Source organism: Salvelinus sp. IW2-2015, unplaced genomic scaffold (assembly GCF_002910315.2).
Source record: "Salvelinus sp. IW2-2015 unplaced genomic scaffold, ASM291031v2 Un_scaffold467, whole genome shotgun sequence".
NCBI lineage: Eukaryota > Metazoa > Chordata > Actinopteri > Salmoniformes > Salmonidae > Salvelinus > Salvelinus sp. IW2-2015.
The window spans coordinates 695,208-714,027 of NW_019942558.1; the positions used below are offsets into that span (position 1 = coordinate 695,208).

Here is an 18,820-nt window from a genome sequence, read left to right on the forward strand (position 1 = left end):
GAAAGTCAGTTCTGGTGAATTTTGTACTCCAAAATTAGTGAAAATAAAATGCTGACACTGTCTAAAATATAAATTTCCCCTCCAGAAATGAGCCGAAGAACATACTGGTCCATATTATCAGGCTGGTGTGTTATTTAGCAATAAGCATTATCAGCTGTGCCTAACTGATGCAGCATACTGACTATAAAACAAATAAGCCAAATCATGGGTTGCCCATTTACATTTGTGCTAATCATTAGGTAGATCAGTGCTTCCCAAACTTTTTCATAACCCCCTTTCATCATGGGGGAACATAATTGGCTCTGGAAGTATTCTAAGGGTCACTATTAGGTTGCATAAACATGATTAGTGCTATCCCCCCACAATTCTGGCCTTCAAATTTGTTTTCTGAACATAAATGAGGATAGGCTGCTGGTCAGAGTCTGGGAGACAGGCAGGGCAGGCTGCACTAGGAGAAACAGCCTTGCTTGAGTCTACTACATGAGGTTCAGAGAAGCAACCCTTCTCGGATTCTGTAACCTACAAGAAACCACATATTTTAAGGTTCACAATACTACCAAAGTTGTCTTTGAACTCTCAAAATGTATCCCAATATAACCGTTACCAATTATCCCTTGTTTAAAAAAAATTGCGCTCACACGTATGAATCACATTTCGTTGCTTCGCAATAGAAACTTTCTCCATTTGAAAAAAATATAATTTTCTATATAATTCTTATTCGTGTCTTTGAATTTACCATGTTCAATTTGACTGTACTATTTTTTCCCCCAAGTTTGCTCACAGTTTTGAGGGTTTGTTATTTTGGTACTGTCCATGTGTAGGGTGATTTGAATAGTCAATCAATCATTTAATAATTATTTTAGCAAAAACTGTTACCTTTAATTTACCATCTTTAGAAACTATGGGAATATAACGTTTTTTTATTTTATTTAACTAGGCAAGTCAGTTAAGAACTAATTCTTATTTACAATGACGGACTAGGAACAGGGGCAGAATGACAGATTTTTTTAACTTGTCAGCTCGGGGATTCAATCTAGCAGGTTCAGTAGCATCACAGCACAGTTGAAAAATATATGGCAAATAGAAATCCAATATGGATGGTGTTAAGATATAGATGGGAGGGGTTGAATGGAGCTGAAGATAACCAATGTAAAACATACGGGATCTGTAAAATGTATATAGGTTCAGAAATGTTGTGAAAAAGCACAGTTAAAAATATATGGCAAACATAAATCAAACTGGATGGACAGCAGAAATAGAGGAAGGCCAGGACTAAAAACATACAAAATATAACTATTGTAAAATAGATTGTGTCTGTAAAATGTGTATAGTATGTATAATCCGGAAGTAGAAGCCTAGGCGTTATTGTTTATTAGTTTACTCCAATTGGGGAAGGGTTTGCGGGGAATAATAAAGGAATGTATATTCTAAAAATGTCTATGTACAATACATATATCCCCAAAATATATGGCGGACTGGAAATGATGCAGACAATTGCATTGATGGAAGCAACAATCTACCCGTAATATTAAAGCTGATCCACCCTCAAAAAAAAGAAAAAAAAGAAGAGATCGAGAAAGAGAGGAGCATTTCTCTTCTCTCCTTACAAGCCTTGCTCAACTTTTTTCCCTTCACAAACCATTGCCTCTGAGGATGGGGCCCAACCAAAAGCATAAATCGGTGGAGGGGAATCAATTATAAAATAGATGCCTGGAACTTTACGGTGGGAAAATGACCCCCCCCCCATGCAAAATACACGCCTGCCAGCAGCTGCTGGCTAGAGATTAGCTCTGGGATTCAGGTCACGGCACCACTGTAACATGCTGGTATTGAACCCTAGTTATCAACCGCGCATACTGTACCCCTACACCAAATGCTACCTTCTGTTGTGTAATATGTGTAGGTGAGTATCTACAGTATGTATATGTGCGTCTGTTTGGAAGCCGGGGACACTCACTTGCTTTCTCCTTGATGACTTCCCAGTTCTTGAAGCTATCTAGGTGTTCAGTAAGTCTGGAGCAGAGTTTCACCTGGCCAACGTAATCCAGGAGTACGTCTATGATGGGTCCTGCCCAGCGGCTTATTGCCCGAGTAGAGATTATCTCACAAAACTAATGATGGAAACACAAAAAGCAATAGTCCTCACTTTACAAGAAGTGTAAGAAGTGTCCTAAATACCTATGTGCTAACATAACATCATGACAGTTACATTGGTGATTACAGTGCAGGTAAACATTGTTACATAGTAAATCCAAAAACACATTCCTTACCAAAGGACATTTCAACAAGAAAATAAAGAAAAAAAGTGGCACTCGGTTCCTGTATAGAAAGTAAGATGGCGCAGACAGACATGGTAGTTCTGCTTCTAGCTCCTAAGCAATTTTGCAGTTTTGTGTGTTATTTCTTACATTATTAACCCAGAACGTTTTTTGTGTTATTACATACAGCCGGAAACAACTTTTGCATATAAAAGCGGCGGTAACTCACCAGAATTGCAACCGGGAATATGATTTTACTGAATTGGATGCTTTGTTCGTACCCCCAAGGCAATTAAACGTATCCCAGAGGCTGCTCGAAGTCACCGCTGTTGGAGAAGAGGTATTCGGTATGGACTTCTAGTCCGACTCAGGAGGCTGGCACACCCTCCATTGCTTCCGAGTAAATCACTCGCTAATGTTCAGTCTCTGGACAATAAAGTAGACGAGCTCAGGGCGAGGATCTCCTTCCAGAGAGACATCAGGGACTGTAACACACTGTTTCACGGAATCATGGCTCTCTGGGGATATACTGTCTCCATCCAGTCGGCCAGCTGGGTACCCAGTTCATGGTGCAGACAGGAAGAAATAACTCAGGGAAGAAGAAAGGCGGGGGTGTATGCTTCATGATTACCTACTCATGGATAACATACAGAAACTCAAGTCCTTTGTTCACCCAATCTAGAATACCTCCGAATCAAATGACGGCCGTATTACCTCCCAAGAGAATTCTCTTCAGTTATCGTTACAGCCGTGTATATTCCCCCTCAAGCGGATACCACAACGGCCCTCAAGGAACTACACTGGACTTTATGCAAACTGGAAACCACATATCCTGATGAACATTTATTGTAGCTGGGGATTTTTTCAAAGTAAATTTGAGGAAAACGCTACCGAGGTTCTATCATTGACTGTAGTATTCGCTAAGGGAAAACACTAGATCACTGCTACCCGCCTTTTCAAGATGCCTACATGTTCCTCCCCTGCCCTCCCTTCGGAAAATCAGATCACGACTCCATGTTGGTCCTCCCTTCCTATAGGCAGAAACTTAAAACAGGAAGTACCAGTGCTAAGGACTATTCAATGCTGGTCTGACCAATCGGAATCAACGATTGTTTTGACCACGCAGACTGGGATATGTTCCGGGTAGCCTCTGAAAATAACATTGCACGACACGGTGACTGAGTTCACCAGGAAGTGTATAGGGGATGTTGTTCCCACAGTGACTATTAAAACTTACCCAAACCAGAAACCATGGATAATCAAGCAAAACTGAAAGTGCGAACCACCGCATTAAACCATGGTCAAGTGACTGGGAATATGGCCGAATACAAATAGTGTAGTTATTCTGACAAAAACGACAGTATAGAGACAAAATGGAGTCACAATTCAACAGATCAGGCACGAGACATATGTGCCAGGGTCTACAGAATCACGGATTACAAAGGGAAAACCAGCCACGTCACAGACACCAACATCTTGCTCCCAGACAAGCTAAACACCTTCTTTGCTCGCTTTGAGGATAACAGTGCCACCGACGTGGCCCGCTCCCAAGGACTGTGGGCTCTAGTTCTCCGTGGCCGATGTGAGTAAGACATTTAAGCGTGTTAACCCTCGCAAGGCGGCCGGCCCAGATGACATCCCAAGCCGTGTCCTCAGAGCATGTGCAGACCTGCTGGCTGGAGGGTTAATGGACATATTCAATCTCTCCCTATCCCAGTCTCCTGTCCCCACTTGCTTCAAAATATCCACCATTGCTCTCCTTGGGTACAGAAAAAGGTATCTGAATTAAATAACGATCGCCCCGTAGCACTCACTTGTCATCATGAAGTGCTTTGAGAGGCTAGTTAAGGATCATGTCACCTCTACCTTACCCCAATAGACCAACTTCAATTTGCTTACCACCGCAATAGATCCACAGGCGATGCAATCGCCATCACACTGCACTGTCCCATCTGGACAAGAGGAATACCTATGTCAGAATGCTCTTCATTGACTATAGCTCAGCCTTCAACACCATAGTGACCTCCAAACTCATCATTAAGCTTGGGACCCTGGGTCTGAACCCCACCCTGTGCAACTGGGTCCTGGACTTCCTGAGTGGCCGCCCCCAGGTGGTGAAGGTAGGAAACAACACCTCAACTTCGCTGATCCTCAACACAATACATGGCTGCTTGTTCAGCCCCCACGACTGCGTGGCCACGCACACCTCCAACTCAAACATCAAGTTTGCAGATGACACAACAGTAGTAGGCCTGATTACCAACAATGACGAGACAGGGCCCTCACCACCTCCGTGTAGGCTGGCACAGTGGGGCCAGGAAAATAACCTCACTCAATGTCAAAACTAAGGAGCTGATGGGGCACTTCAGGAAACAGCACGTGGAGCACGCCCCTATCCACATCGACGGGACAGCAGTGGAGAACGTGGAAAGCTTTGTTTCTCGGCCTACACTTCAATGATAATCTGAAATGGTCCACCCACACAGAGAGTGTGGTGAAGAAGGCGCAACAGCGCCTCTTCAAACTCAGGAGGCTGAAGAAATTCGGATTGGCCCATAAGACCCTCAGAAACTTTTACAGATGAATAATTGAGAGCATCCTGTCGGGCTGTATCACCGCCTGGGACAGCAACTGCACCACCCGCAACCGCAGGGCTCTCCAGAGGGTGGTACGGTCTGTCCAATGCATCACACTGCCTGCCCTCCAGTACACCTACAAATAACCGATGTCACAGGAAGGCCAAAAAGATCAAAAGGATATCAACCATCTGAGCCAAGACCTGTTCACCCCACTGTCATCCAGAAGGTGAGGTCAGTACATGTGCATCAAAGCTGGGACCGAGAGACTGAAAGTTTCTATCTCAAGGCCATCAGGCTGTTAAATAACCATCACTAGCTGGGTACTACCCAACTACTCAACCCTGCATACATAGAATCACTGGACACTTTAACCTTTCTGGTACAAGTGGGACGCTAGTGTAACGGATGTGAAATGGCTAGCTAGTTAGCGGGTATGCGCTAGTAGCGGTTCAATCAGTTACGTCACTTGCTCTGAAACCTAGAAGTAGTGTTGCCCCTTGCTCTGCAAGGGCCGCGGCTTTTGTGGAGCGATGGGTAACGACGCTTCGAGGGTGACTGTTGTTGATGTGTGCAGAAGGTTCCTGGTTCGCGCCCGTGTCGGGGCGAGGGGACGGTCTAAAGTTATACTGTTACATTGATGCTGTTGACCCGGATCACTGGTTGCTGCGGAAAAGGAGGAGGTTGAAAGGGGGGTGAGTGTAACGGATGTGAAATGGCTAGCTAGTTAGTGGGTACGCGCTAGTAGCGTTTCAATCAGTTACGTCACTTGCTCTGAAACCTAGAAGTAGTGTTGCCCCTTGCTCTGCAAGGGCCGCGGCTTTTGTGGAGCGATGGGTAACGATGCTTCGTGGGTGTCAGTTGTTGATGTGTGCAGAGGGTCCCTGGTTCGCGCCCGTGTCGGGGCGAGGGGACGCCGTAAAGTTATACTGTTACACTAGCATCCCACCTCGACAACAGCCAGTGAAATTGCAGGGCGCCAAATTCAAAACAAAAATCCCAAAATTACAATTCCTCAAACATACAAGTATTATCCACCATTTTAAAGATAAACTTCTTGTAAATCCAACCACAGTGTCCGATTTCAAAAAGGCTTTACTGCGAAAGCACACCATGCGATTATGTTAGGTCAGCACCTAGTCCATACAGCCATTTTCCAGCCAAGGAGAGGGCTCACAAGTCAGAAATAGCGATTAAATTCATCACTAACCTTTGATGATCGTCAACAGATGACACTCATAGGACTTCATGTTACACAATACATGTATGTTTTGTTCGATAAAGTTCATATTTATATCCAAAAATCTCAGTTTACATTGGCGCGTTATGGTCAGAAATGCATTGTCTCAAACAAACATCCGGTGAAAGTGTAGAGAGCCACATCAAATTACAGAAATACTCATCATAAAAATTGATAAACGATACAAGTGTTAAACATACCAATAAAGATAAACTTCTCCTTAATGCAACCGCTGTGTCAGATTTCAAAAAGGCTTTACGGAGAAAGCACACTTTGCGATTATGTTAGGTCAGCACCTAGCCACAGAAACCCATACAGCCATTTTCCAGCCAAAGAGAGTGTCACAAATGTCAGAAATAGCATTAAAATGAATCTCTTACCTTTGATGATCTTCATCTGGTGGCACTCCCAGGTCTCCATGTTAGACAATAAATGTTAGTTTTGTTCGATAATGTCCCTCTTTATGACCAAAAACCTCCTTTTTGTTTGCGCGTTTTGTTCAGTAATCCGAATGCTTAAGGTCTGCTAAGTCCAGACGAAAGGTATTTTTTAAGTACAATAAAAGTTAGTAGAAACATGCCAAACGATGATTAAAATCAATCCTCCAGTTGTTTTTGTTATAAATAATCAATAATATTTCAACCAGACAAAAGCTTCGTCAAAAGCACATATGTCAGAGTCAAGGCCCGCGGGCCACATCCGGCCCGCGAGAAGGTTTTTTACGGCCCCTGGGATGATCTTGATTTATTATTAGAACCGGCCCGCAGACCGCAGCAAGCCGGCAGCCCGCAGATCTTTTACACGCACCAATACTACATTTCCCACAATGCAACGGTGACGCACCGAGCAGTAGGCTGCTTCATTTCAATATTTATTGGCACAGCAGTCGTCAGCATCACAGTAAAATTAACTTTCAGATACCCATCAAAAATGGCAAAACGGAAGGTGGACACTGAGAACCGGGGGTTTCAAAACAATGGTGGGAGTCGGAGTATATGTCACGGAGGTAGCTGGAAACCTGTGTGTCTTCTGTGTGGAGAAAGTGTGGCGGTACTGAAGAGTATAATCTGAGACGGACATATATGAAACGAAAACACCGCGGACAAAAAACAAGAATATGGACATGGAACAAAGGCTACAAAAGGCAGAGGAATTAAAACGAGGCCTCAAATCTCGACAGGCTCTGTTCAAAAAAGCCAAATCACAAGGCCAGGCTGCTGTCAAGGCCAGTTTATTTTTGGCAGAAGAGATCGCTAAATCAGCCCGGCCATTTACGGAGGGGGATTCATCAAAAACTGCATGATTAAAGTTGTTACCAAGTTCTGCCAGAAAAAAGGCAACTCTTTTTAAATGTGAGTCTGAGCAGAAACACCATTGCCGAGAGAGTAGACCAGTTGATCCATCAATCTAAAAGAGCAGCTGTGAAAAAGGGAAAAGATTTCATTGCATATTCCTCTGGCTGTGGATGAGAGCACCGCACATTTCTGACATTGCCCAGTTGTCCAATTTTCATCCGCGGAGTGGACTCCAGCCTAAGCGTGACAGAGGAGTTTTGGCTTACGTCCTATGCATGGCACAACTACGGGCATGATTTGTATGAAGAGGTGTCAAGATGTGTAAATGGATGGAGCTGCTCTGGGAAAAACTCGTGGTTTGACAACCGACGGAGCACTGCGATGTGTGGACACAGGAGCGACTGGTGGCGAAGATACGGGAAAAGATGCAAGAGAAAACGCGACAGGTGAGCTGACAGCTTATCATTGTATCATACACCAGGAAGCGTTGTGCGGTAAAGCCTTGAAAAGGAGCAGTAATGAGCATCATCACGCCACAGTTAACTTTATCAGAGCCAAAGGTTTGAATCACCGCCAGTTCAAGGCATTTCTGACGGAGTTAGAAACGGAGCATGGTGATTTGCCTTTCACACAGAGGTGCGATGGCTAAGCCAGGGAAAGGTGCTTCAAAGATGTTTCGAGCTTCGTGAGGATTTGTCTGTTCTTGGACAGCAAAGGGAAAGACACAACACAACTCCGAGACGAAATGTTCTGTGTGAAATGGCTTTTTCTGTGTGACATACGAGTCATCTGAATGCAATGAACTTGCAGCTGCAGGGTCGGGATCATGTCATCTCTGATATGTACAGTACAGTGAAGGCATTTAAAACCAAACTGACTCTGTGGGAGACGCAGATGCGGAAAGAAAATTTGAGCCACTTTCCCAGCGCCAGACCATGAAAGAGAAGCTCTCTACCAGTGCGTTCCGAGCGCACAGTTGGCTGATAAAATAGGTATGCTTGCCCTGACTTCGACGCCGATTTGCCTGACTTTGAAGCACAAAAAAGCAGGTTGGAACTGCTCGGTAACCCATTTGCTGTTGACGTGGAAAGCTCACCACCAAACCTCCCACAATGGAGTTGATTGACCTCCAATGCAATGATCACTGAGGCAAAATATTGCGTGCAGTGGGGGACTGCGGAGTTCCGCTCCGTTTCCCTACCCCGACACTAATGCCCAGCGCTGCGCATCCAGGCTGCTCAAACGTTGTCTATGTTTGGCAGCACATACCTGTGTGAACAACTGTTTTCTTTGATGAACCTGAACAAAACATCACACAGAAGTCGACTTACTGCTGAACACCTCCACTCAATTCTGAGGATTTCCTCAGCTCAGAGCCTTACCCCGAACATTGATGAACTTGTGGAAAAGATGGGACACCACCAAGTATCACCCTCAACCTCAAACAAGTGAACATTACTGTGCAATCACATATTTAGAGTTTTTACTCAGTTCAAGTTTAAAAGTTAAAGTTTAATATTTGTTTTCACTGCATGTTACTTCTCCTTAAACAAAGTGTTGTTTTTGATTAATAGATTTTTGGTGCCTTGAATACCGGTTTCTTTCATTTAATGTTCATGTTATGGGGATTTTTATATAAAGGAAATTTGTCTTTTGTGTCTGTTGAAAATTAAAGATTACTGACAGAGCCATAAGAAAATATTGCTTTATTTATCTGATCATATTGGAATATATTTGTTAGGTTTTCAGTAGGTTCAATTAGGTTCACTAGACTATATGCGTCATTTAAAAAAATTTCAATGAACATTCGAACAGTCCGGCCCTCGGCTTGTAGCTAAATTTTTTATTTGGCCCTCCGTCCATTTGACTTTGACACCCCTGGTCAAAAGGAAAGGAGAAACAAGAAAGGTTCGTTCCCGATCAGGCGCATGGATGATGAATGGAAATTTCCACTGGCCACTGATTGAAAGTGCTGTTTCTCCCTCATTTTTCAGAGTAAAAGCCTGAAACAATGCCTAAAGACTGGCCACATGTAGAGGAAGACACAGAGCTTGTGAACTGGGTCCTAAGTCTTTGTATGGTGGATAGGCTTTCAATGGAAAATCAGCCTTTCAAAATAATAGTACTTCCTGGTTGGATTTTCCTGGGGTTTTCGCCCGCCATATCAGTTCTGTTATACTCAGACATTATTTTAACAGTTTTGGAAACTTTAGAGGGTTTTCTATCCAAACCTACTAATTATATTCATATTGTATCTTCTGGGCCTGAGTAGCAGGCAGTTTAATTTGGGCACGCTTTTCATCATTACATTCTGCTTTACTCAACTCCGATGTATATACTGAATTCTATTCTACTGTATTTAGTCAATGCCACTCTGACATTGCTTGTCCTAATATTTAAATACAGTGGCTTGCGAAAGTATTCATCCCCCTTGGTATTTTTCCTATTTTGTTGCCTTACAACCTGGAATGAAAGTGTATTTTTGGGGGGGTTTGTATCATTTGATTTACACAGCATGCAACACACTTTGAAGATGCAAAATATTTTTTTTATTGTGAAACAAGAAATAAGACCAAAAAAAATAACGGAAAAATGGGTCTGGGTTTTGAATTTAAATGTTGTTTCCCCTTAAACCACTCGAGTGTTGCTTTAGCATTATGCTTAGGATCATTGTCCTAATGGAAGGTGAACTTCCATCCCAGTCTCAAATTTCTGGAAGCCTGAAACAGGTTTCCCTCAAGAATTTCCCTGTATTTAGCGCCATCCATCATTCTTTCAATTTTGACCAGTTTCCCAGTCCCTGCCGATGAAAAACATCCCCACAGCTTGATGCTGACACCACCATGCTTCACTGTGAGGATGGTTTTCTTGGGGTGATGTGAGGTGTTGGGTTTGCGCCAGACATAGTGTTTTCCTTGATGGTCAAAAAGCTACATTTTATTCTCATCTGACCAGAGTACCTACTTCTTTATGTTTGGGGAGTCTCCCACAAGCCTTTTGGAGAACACCAAACGTGTTTGCTTATTTTTTTTCTTGAAGCAATGACTTTTTTCTGGCCACTCTTCCGTGAAGCCCAGCTCTGTGGAGTGTACAGCTTAAAGTGGTCCTATGGACAGATACTCCAATCTCTACGGTGGAGCTTTGCAGCTCCTTCAGGGTTATCTTTGGTCTCTTTGTTGCCTCTCTGATTAATGCCCTCCTTGCCTGGTCCGTGAGTTTTGGTGGGCGGCCCTCTCTTGGCAGGTTTGTTGTGGTGCCATATTCTTTCAATAATGGATTTAATGATGCTCCGTGGGATGTTCAAAGTTTCGTATCTTTTTTTAGAACCCAACTCTGATCTGTACTTCTCCACAACTTTGTCCCTGACCTGTTTGGAGAGCTCCTTGGTCTTCATGGTGCCGCTTTCTTGCTGGTGCCCCTTGCTTAGTGGCGTTGCAGACTCTGGAACCTTTCAGAACAGGTGTATATATACTGAGATCATGTGACAGATCATTTGACACTGAGATTGCACACAGGTAGACTGTATTGAACTAATTATGTGACTTATAAAGGTAATTGGTTGCACCAAATCTTATTTAGCGGCTTCATAGCAAAGGGGGTGAACAAACTTGCAGTTGTATTTTATTAAACAATTTTTTTTTTTTACTGCACTTGGATCGAAACTGGTTCTATCGTCAGATGACATGAAAATAGAACTCTTTGGCCACGCACACCAGTGGTGGGTTTTGTGTTTGAAAGAAAGAAGCATATGCAGAAAATAACCCCATACCTACTTTAAAATATGGTGTTAGATCGAATGGGGCTATTTGCTTCCACTGGTCCTGGTGCCCTTGTTAAGGTCAACGGTGTGAACTTTACTGAGTACCAGGACATTTTTGCCAAAAACCTGGTTGCCTCTGCCAGGAGGCTGAATTTGGAAGCCAAAAGTGGACATTCCAGCAATACAATAACTCCAAGCACACATACAAATCCACAAATAAATGTTTTTTGCAAATAAACATTTTGCAATGGCCATCTCAGTCTCTGGACTGGAACCCTTATGGTTTGGATGGAAGAGGACAATCCCATAAGCGCAGATGAAGGATATCAGGGATCTGAAAAGTTTCTGTATGGAGGAATGGTCCAAGACCCCTCTCTATGTGTTCTCCAATCTCATAAAACATTTGAGAAAAAGGCTCAGTGTTTCCAAAGGGAGGGTGCCGGAGTCTTGAAAACAGGGGATCCAATCATTTTGACCGCTATCCTTTTGAGTTTTTTTATTGCTTGTTATACAAAATGTATTTCTGAGCAATTGCATTAGTATACAATTAATATATATATTTTTTAGCATACGAGAGCTCAGTATGTATTATTTATTTTATACAGTCTTCTATTGTCATCTTTATCAAGGGATCCCTAAAGAAATGTACCCTACTGTATGTGAAAATATTACACACGCACATTCTAAACATTTCACTCGTATTCTATTTACCTGAACAGGTTCCCCGGTATTTCTGCGCATATCGGTATTGTAGCGCAAGTCATCTCTCTCAGAGGTCTCCTGAAGGGGTGGGTGTGGACCACTGCTGTAAGTGCAACTAAAACAGGAGAGGGCATCGCAGCCGTTGTCCATCAGATACTTCAGCATGGACAGATATTTCATACTGAACATGACGGTGGCCGGGAATGAGGTGGGGTGAGTGGGGACATAGGCATTGACGTTGGCCATGTGCTCCACCAGCAAAGTGACCAATTCGATACTACCTTGCCTCATGGCCACAAGTAGCGGGTTGAATGTGTCCAGGTTTGGGTTGGCACCGGCTTCTAGAAGCACGGTGGTCGTGTCCACGTTGCCGTTGGCAATGGCGAAGTAGAGCGCTGTTCTACGATGGTCCGCATACATCATGGAGCGTTCCTCCGACAGCATGGCATTGACGTCGTAGCCGGCCTTGATCAGGACCTCCAGGACTTCGTCCCAGTTGTACTCGGCGGCCAGGTGGAGGGGACTGATGCCACTACGTTTCACTCTGGACTTGCTGGTGGCTTTGATCAGCAATGACACAATACTGAAATAGAAAATCACACAGGGGAAATTAGGGGTTGCCCAGAGTTGAGGATTAAGGGCTAGGGTTGCAATTTCCCCCTAAAACTTTCCCAAAGTTCCCACGTCTTTCAGAAATCTGAATATTCCAAGATGGTGAATTCCCTCCCTGGATATTACCCTCCTGATTGCAGGAATCCTCCAACCGGAATAAGGGGTCAGTCTCCACAAATAAAGCCCACCACAAAGGCCAGACACAAGGGGTTTATATTCTAGTTGGAACAATACATTTCTTCACATATTGGTTTCAGTGTGTCTAGAATATTTGTCAAAGGTCCGACTAAATGTTTATGCATGACTAACATTTCGTATCATGTGCTCTACGAACTGAATGATTACAGCAGCATTTTCATTGGCTGAGAGTCCCTTTAACTTTTCTTTTGAGGTGCGGAGAAAAGGTGCAAGTGAAAGGGAAGTCAGATTCAGAAAAGGAAACTAGGAGGTAGGGTAGAGTACAGGATAGAAAGGTGGGGGAAAGTACAATAATGGTATTATTATTGGCCATGATGACAAAGACGGCCATGACATGAGCTGTTTCCACAAATGTATCCTTTGTGGGAATTTGACCACAAAATGATGCATCGCTTGTTGTAATCAGACCAATTTTGGCAGAGTTATGCTTCTAAATTTGTAATAAAGGAGACTACTTCTAAGAAAATAGCCTTCTTGCAATGACGGGCTGCTCATGCTCAGAGCTCACATTTCAACAGTCAATGACAGCGCCTCAACTGCACAGTTGGAATGCATTAAATTGTTAAAGAAGTCAAGGAGATCTTGGGAGTACATGTACAGTATGAATAAGAAGAGACATAGGACTTAGGAAATTATATCTTTCTGACGCATGCCTTTCCTATGCACTTCTCAGTCTTAAGTTGCGTAATGCACTCTGTAGGTGTGGTTACCTTGCTCGCTCTGAATAAATGTAATTAAACCATTGAAAACCCTCAGTTTTCATTCATTGGGGTTTTCAGTACCTTTAACTTAAGACATTCTTTTAAATATGGTGTACCACAGACTCAATAGAATACGTTGAGAGAACGGGGTCAAAATATAGTGAAATTAATGAAAGCCATCTGCATATGTCTCCATTTCAGCACCAACTGGTAGATTTCAAAATATTGTGATCTTGTATATCATTTAGGATTTTGTATATTATTTATCTATTTTTTGGGTTAGGAAGTATGACCAAAAAAATCCATGTCTCAATTGTATCAAGGCTTAAAAATCCTTCTTTAACCCGTCTCACCTTCATCTACACTGTATAAGGGATCATAGCTTTCACCTGGTCAGTTTGTCATGGAAATAGGTGTTCCTAATGTTTTGTACACTCAGTGCGTATTGAAGAGTACAAAGTCAGTGGTTTGATTCATCCTGAAAGTTGTCATATTCAAGTTAAACTCATATAATATTGGAAGGTGCTAAAAAGAAAAGTGTACAATAGAGGTTGAACAATAATCCTATAAATCTACCCTAATTCTCACTAATCATGGAACTGTATGACAATGGTCCAGTTGCCGTGAACATGTCCCAAATTGTTGCACAACGTTAGCCTAATATGATCTACTAATGCTAGCGTCCCTCGGGAAGAATTTACAAGGACGTGACAGAGGAAAGAAAGGTTAACGAAATGGAATGATGCTAAAATAAAATGTGAGTATTACTGATGGTGGCTAATATTGAACATTCTACAAATTGTACAAACACGTCAGGCTCAGCCCTAAAGAAGCCTATAGCTTGGGTAGGGCTGTTGTGGTAACCATGTTACCACCACACCCGCCGTCACGAGTCATGAAGGCAGTCAAATTCCATGTGAGCGTTTAGTCACAGTAATTAGGCTTCCCCAAGCTTGGATGCTGCTGATGGTCATTAGTAGCCTACCAAACTTGCTAACTCCTTGGTACTCAGCACGCTATTGTCCCTCAAACCACTGAAATCGAAAATCGAATCAAACACTTCATGAGAGCCCCATGAGCTTTGAATGGTACAGTATTTGTGAAATTTATTTTGCTTTAGAATGTACAGTATTTGTGATGCCTTGATAGGCTAATTTCCTGAAGATGGCTCACCTGCCTATAGGCTATGCAATTGCATGAAAAAACTGCGTGATGTTATAAAGAGGATCCCATCAGCTTTCTATAGGCCTACTATATTTCGCAACTTTCCTAATATTAAGCACATTGCTGGCATGAAAATGAACCATGGAAAAAGCGTCCACCATTTGCAATTTGGGTGCATAGATTACATGTATTGGGTACATTCTAAAGCAAAATAAATTTCACAAATACTGTACCATTCAAAGTTTACACACACCTACTCATTCAAGGGTTTCTTTATTTGTACTATTTTCTACATTGTAGAATAACAGTGAAGACATCAAAACTATGGAGTTCCCCCAAAAAAATGGTGTTAACCAAATCAAAATATATTTTAGATTCTTCAAAGTAGCTACCCTTTGCATACTCTTGGTAGTCACCGTCTACCAGGTGAACCATCAGATCCTCCTCTCCATCCTCTCTGCCCTGAGAGGAGGATCTGATGGTTCATGGTGTCTAAAGCAGCAGATCGATCTAGGATGATGATAACAGAGGAGAGGGATTCAGCTTTGGTAATGTGGAAAGCCTCTGGTGACACAGAAGAGCAGTCTCGGTTGAGTGACACGTCTTGAAGCCTGACTGGTTAGGGTCAAGAAGATCGTTCTGAGAGAGATAATGAGAAAGATCAGAGACCGCATGCTCAAGTGTTTTGGAGAGAAAATAAAGAGGGGGATACAGGTCTATAGTTTGACGTCAGATGAGTCGAGTGTTGGTTTCCTTGAGGGGAGCAACTCAGGCCATTTTGAAGTTAGAGGGGACGCATCCAGTGGTCAGGGATGAGTTGATGAGGGAAGTAAGGAATGGGAGGTCTCCAGAGACGGTCTGGGAGGAAGGAGGAGGGAGGGGTGGAGGATTAAGGACAGAGGAAAAGGTGGAAAAGAGTTTCTTAGGGTTAGAGGCAGAAGGGAGGGAAAGGATTATAGGTCTTATTGAAGTGAAGTTTACCTCCATTTATGCTAAGCTGCCCGCAGCCCTGTTCTGTAAGTTCGCAATGAGTCACTCAACCACGGAGCAGGAAGGGAGGGCCGGACCGGCCGGGAGGAAAGGGGACAGTGCGAGTCATAGGACGCAGAAAGAGATTGGAACAGGGTGAGGTCAAATGAGGCAAGGAGGGGTAAGAGAGAGTTGGAAACGATTGAACCGAAGACAGACATCAGGAAGTTGAAGTCGCCAAGTACGCAGACAGGTGAGCCATCTTCAGGAAAATAGCCTATCAAGGCATCAAGCTCATTGAGGAATTCTCCAAGGGCACCAGGTGGGTGATAGATGACAATGAGTGGACAAGAGACAGGGACAGCATGGAATTCAAATGAGGAGATGGACAGGTGAGAGGGGGAGAAAAGAAAATCTCCACTCAGGAGGAACGAGTAGACCTGTGCCACCACCGCGACGACCAGACGCTCTCGGACTATGACAGAAAACATAGATGAAGAAAGAGAAGCTGGAGTAGCAGTGTTCTCTGGGGTGATCCATGTCTCCATCAGGGTCAAAAGTCGAGGGACTGAAGGGCAGCATAGACTAAGATGAACTTGCCGTTTTTGATCGTGGAACGGCAGTTCCAAGCGCTGCCAGAGACCCAGCGGAATTCCACATGGGTTGTGCGCTCAAGGTACACTAAATTAGAAGGGTTGCAGCCAACGGGTGAGGAGCTGTAAATCCTACAGGAAGAGGTGCAAACGGGTATAGAAAACAAATAGTTGACAAAACTACAAAAGGGAAAAATGACAATCTGTAAATAAATAGGTAAGATACTCAAGTGAGAGTGGTGTGGAGCCTTCCTCGAATAACTTGTCGCAAAACAAAGACCGTTCTGACAAAACCACCACTGACACGACCCCACTTACAGCTGCCGCTGAGAAACCAGGGGAGACTGAAAAACTAACACTAACTGTTGATTGCCTAGCAGAGGTGGAGAGCACACCTCCCTGTACTAATTGCTGATTGCCTAGGAGAGGTGATTACCAGCCAGTGATTACCAAAACAAGTCACAAATTGCCCTGCCCCTTGATCCTGGTTGATGTTTTAACAACTATCTGCAAATAATGAGCAATCAGCAGTTCACACACCAAGTAGGCCATTGGGAAAACAGGCAGCACTTAAAGTAGATGGTCCTAGCTAGCATAAAGACAGCAATAGACCACAACAAATAAAGACAAAAAATGTTTACTTATCACTCATGGAGATATCAGGAGTTCTCTAGCTATAGAATGAAGCACACTGAGATGGAGCATGAGAAGCTGGTTATGTACACTCAGAAAAGAGATGAAACCACTCCCCCTCCAGTACAGCCACTGATTACCAAAACAAGTCGCAAATGACCCTGCCCCTTGATCAACAACTTTCTGCAAATTATGAGAAGGCAGCAGTTCACACACCAAGTAGACCACTGGGAAGACAGGCAGCACTTACAGTAGCAAGAAAAAGTATGTGAACCCTTTGGAAATACCTGGATTTCTGCATTAATTGGTCATAACATTTGATCTGATCTTCATCTTGGTCACAACAAACACAGTCTGCTTAAACTATTATCACACAAACAATTATACGTTTTCAGGTCTTTACTGAACACACTGTGTAAACATTAACAGTGCAGGTTGGGAAAAGTATGTGAACCCTTGGATTTAATAACTGGTTGACCCTCCTTTGGCAGCCATAACCTCAAACAAAGTTTTCTGTAGTTGTGGATCAGACATGCACAACGGTAAAGAGGAATTTTGGACCATTCCTCTTTAAAAAACTGTTTCAGTAAAGCAATATTCTTGGGATGTCTGGCGTGAACTGCTCTCGAGGTCATGTCACAGCATCTCAATCGGGTTGAGGTCAGGACTCTGACTGGGCCACTCCAGAAGGTGTATTTTCTTCTGTTGACGCCATTCCGTTGTTGATTTATAGACAGCTTCTCAGGCTCCATCTTGGGTCGTTGTCCTGTTACATCACCCAACTTCCATTGAGCTTCAATTGGTGGATAGATAGCCTAACATTCTCCTGCAAAATGTCTTGATAAACTTGGGAATTCATTTTTCCGTTGAAGATAGCAAGCTGTCCAGGCCCTGAGGCAGCCCCAAATCATGATGCTCCCTCCACCATAATTTACATTTGGGATGAGGTTTTGATATTGGTGTGCTGTGCCTTTTTTTCTCCACACATAGTGTTGTATGTTCCTTCCAAACAACTCAACTGCAGTTTCATCTGTCCACAGAATATTTTGCCAGTAGGGCTGTGAAACATCCAGGTGCACTTTTGCAAACTTCAGATGTGCAGCAATGTTTTTTTGGACAGTGGTGGCTTCTTCCGTGGTGTCCTCCCGTGAACACCATTCTTGTTTAATGTTTGACGTATCGTAGACTCATCAACAGAGATGTTAGCAAGTCTTTAGCCTCGGGGTTCACATACTTTTTCCAACCTACACTGTGAATGTTCAAATGATGTATTCAATATAGACAAGAAAAATACAATAATTTGTGTGTTATTAGTTTAAGCTTCCAGCGCACGGTCTAGTTTTCTGAATTTCCGCCTGTCTGAAGTGCCCAAAGTAAACTGCCTGTTACTCAGGCCCAGAAGCTAGGATATGCATATAATTGGTATAATTGGATAGAAAACACTGAAGTTTTTTTAGCTCCCAGCCAGCAAGCTATTGAAAACTATGACTTCCGCCTCCCAGATTGCAGTTCCTATGGCTTCCATTAGATGTCAACAGTCTTTATACATGGTTTCAGGCTTGCTTTTAGAAAAACCAACAAGGAATAGTAGTTTATCCAAGGGGAGCACTAAGTCAAAAGTAGTCTCTTTGCGCATGTGAACGACCTGAGGATTAATTAGAAACGTCGTTTGACTTGTTTGGACGAACTTTACCGTTAACTTTTGGGACTTCTTTGTCTTCATGTTGAACTGGTGGATTACTGAACTCAAAAAATGCCTACTAAACTGACTTTTTGGGATATAAAGAAGGTATGTATCGAACAAAACGACCATTCATTGTGTAGCTGGGACCCTTGGGATTGCAAGCAGAGGAAGATCTTCAAAGGTAAGTGATTTATTTTTTTGCTATTTATGATTCTGTGACGCCTGTGCTTGTTTGAAAACATATGTTGTTGTGGGGCGCTGTCCTCAGATAATCGAATGCTATGCTTTCACCGTAAAGCCTATTGTAAATCGGACAATGCGGTTCGATTACCAAGAATCTAAGCTAAAGAATCATGTATGACACTTGTATTTTCATGAATGTTTAATATTACGATTTTGTATTTTGAATTTGGCGCGCTCTGATTTCACCGGATG

At 43.1% G+C, this 18,820-nt stretch overlaps 1 protein-coding gene across 4 annotated transcripts in view; it reads right to left on the minus strand.

Moving 5' to 3' along the window:
• Positions 1 to 18,820, minus strand: part of LOC112068369 (ankyrin repeat and SOCS box protein 2) — a 37,603-nt gene that overhangs the window by 3,431 nt on the left and 15,352 nt on the right. For all 4 annotated transcript variants that reach the window (XM_024135511.1, XM_024135513.1, XM_024135512.1 and 1 more), the window contains exons 8-9: positions 11,841 to 12,414; positions 1,958 to 2,111 (exon numbers count right to left, since the gene is read on the minus strand). In XM_024135511.1, coding sequence (XP_023991279.1) covers positions 1,958 to 2,111; positions 11,841 to 12,414 — 728 coding nt within the window. The remainder of the gene's footprint in view (positions 1 to 1,957; positions 2,112 to 11,840; positions 12,415 to 18,820) is intronic.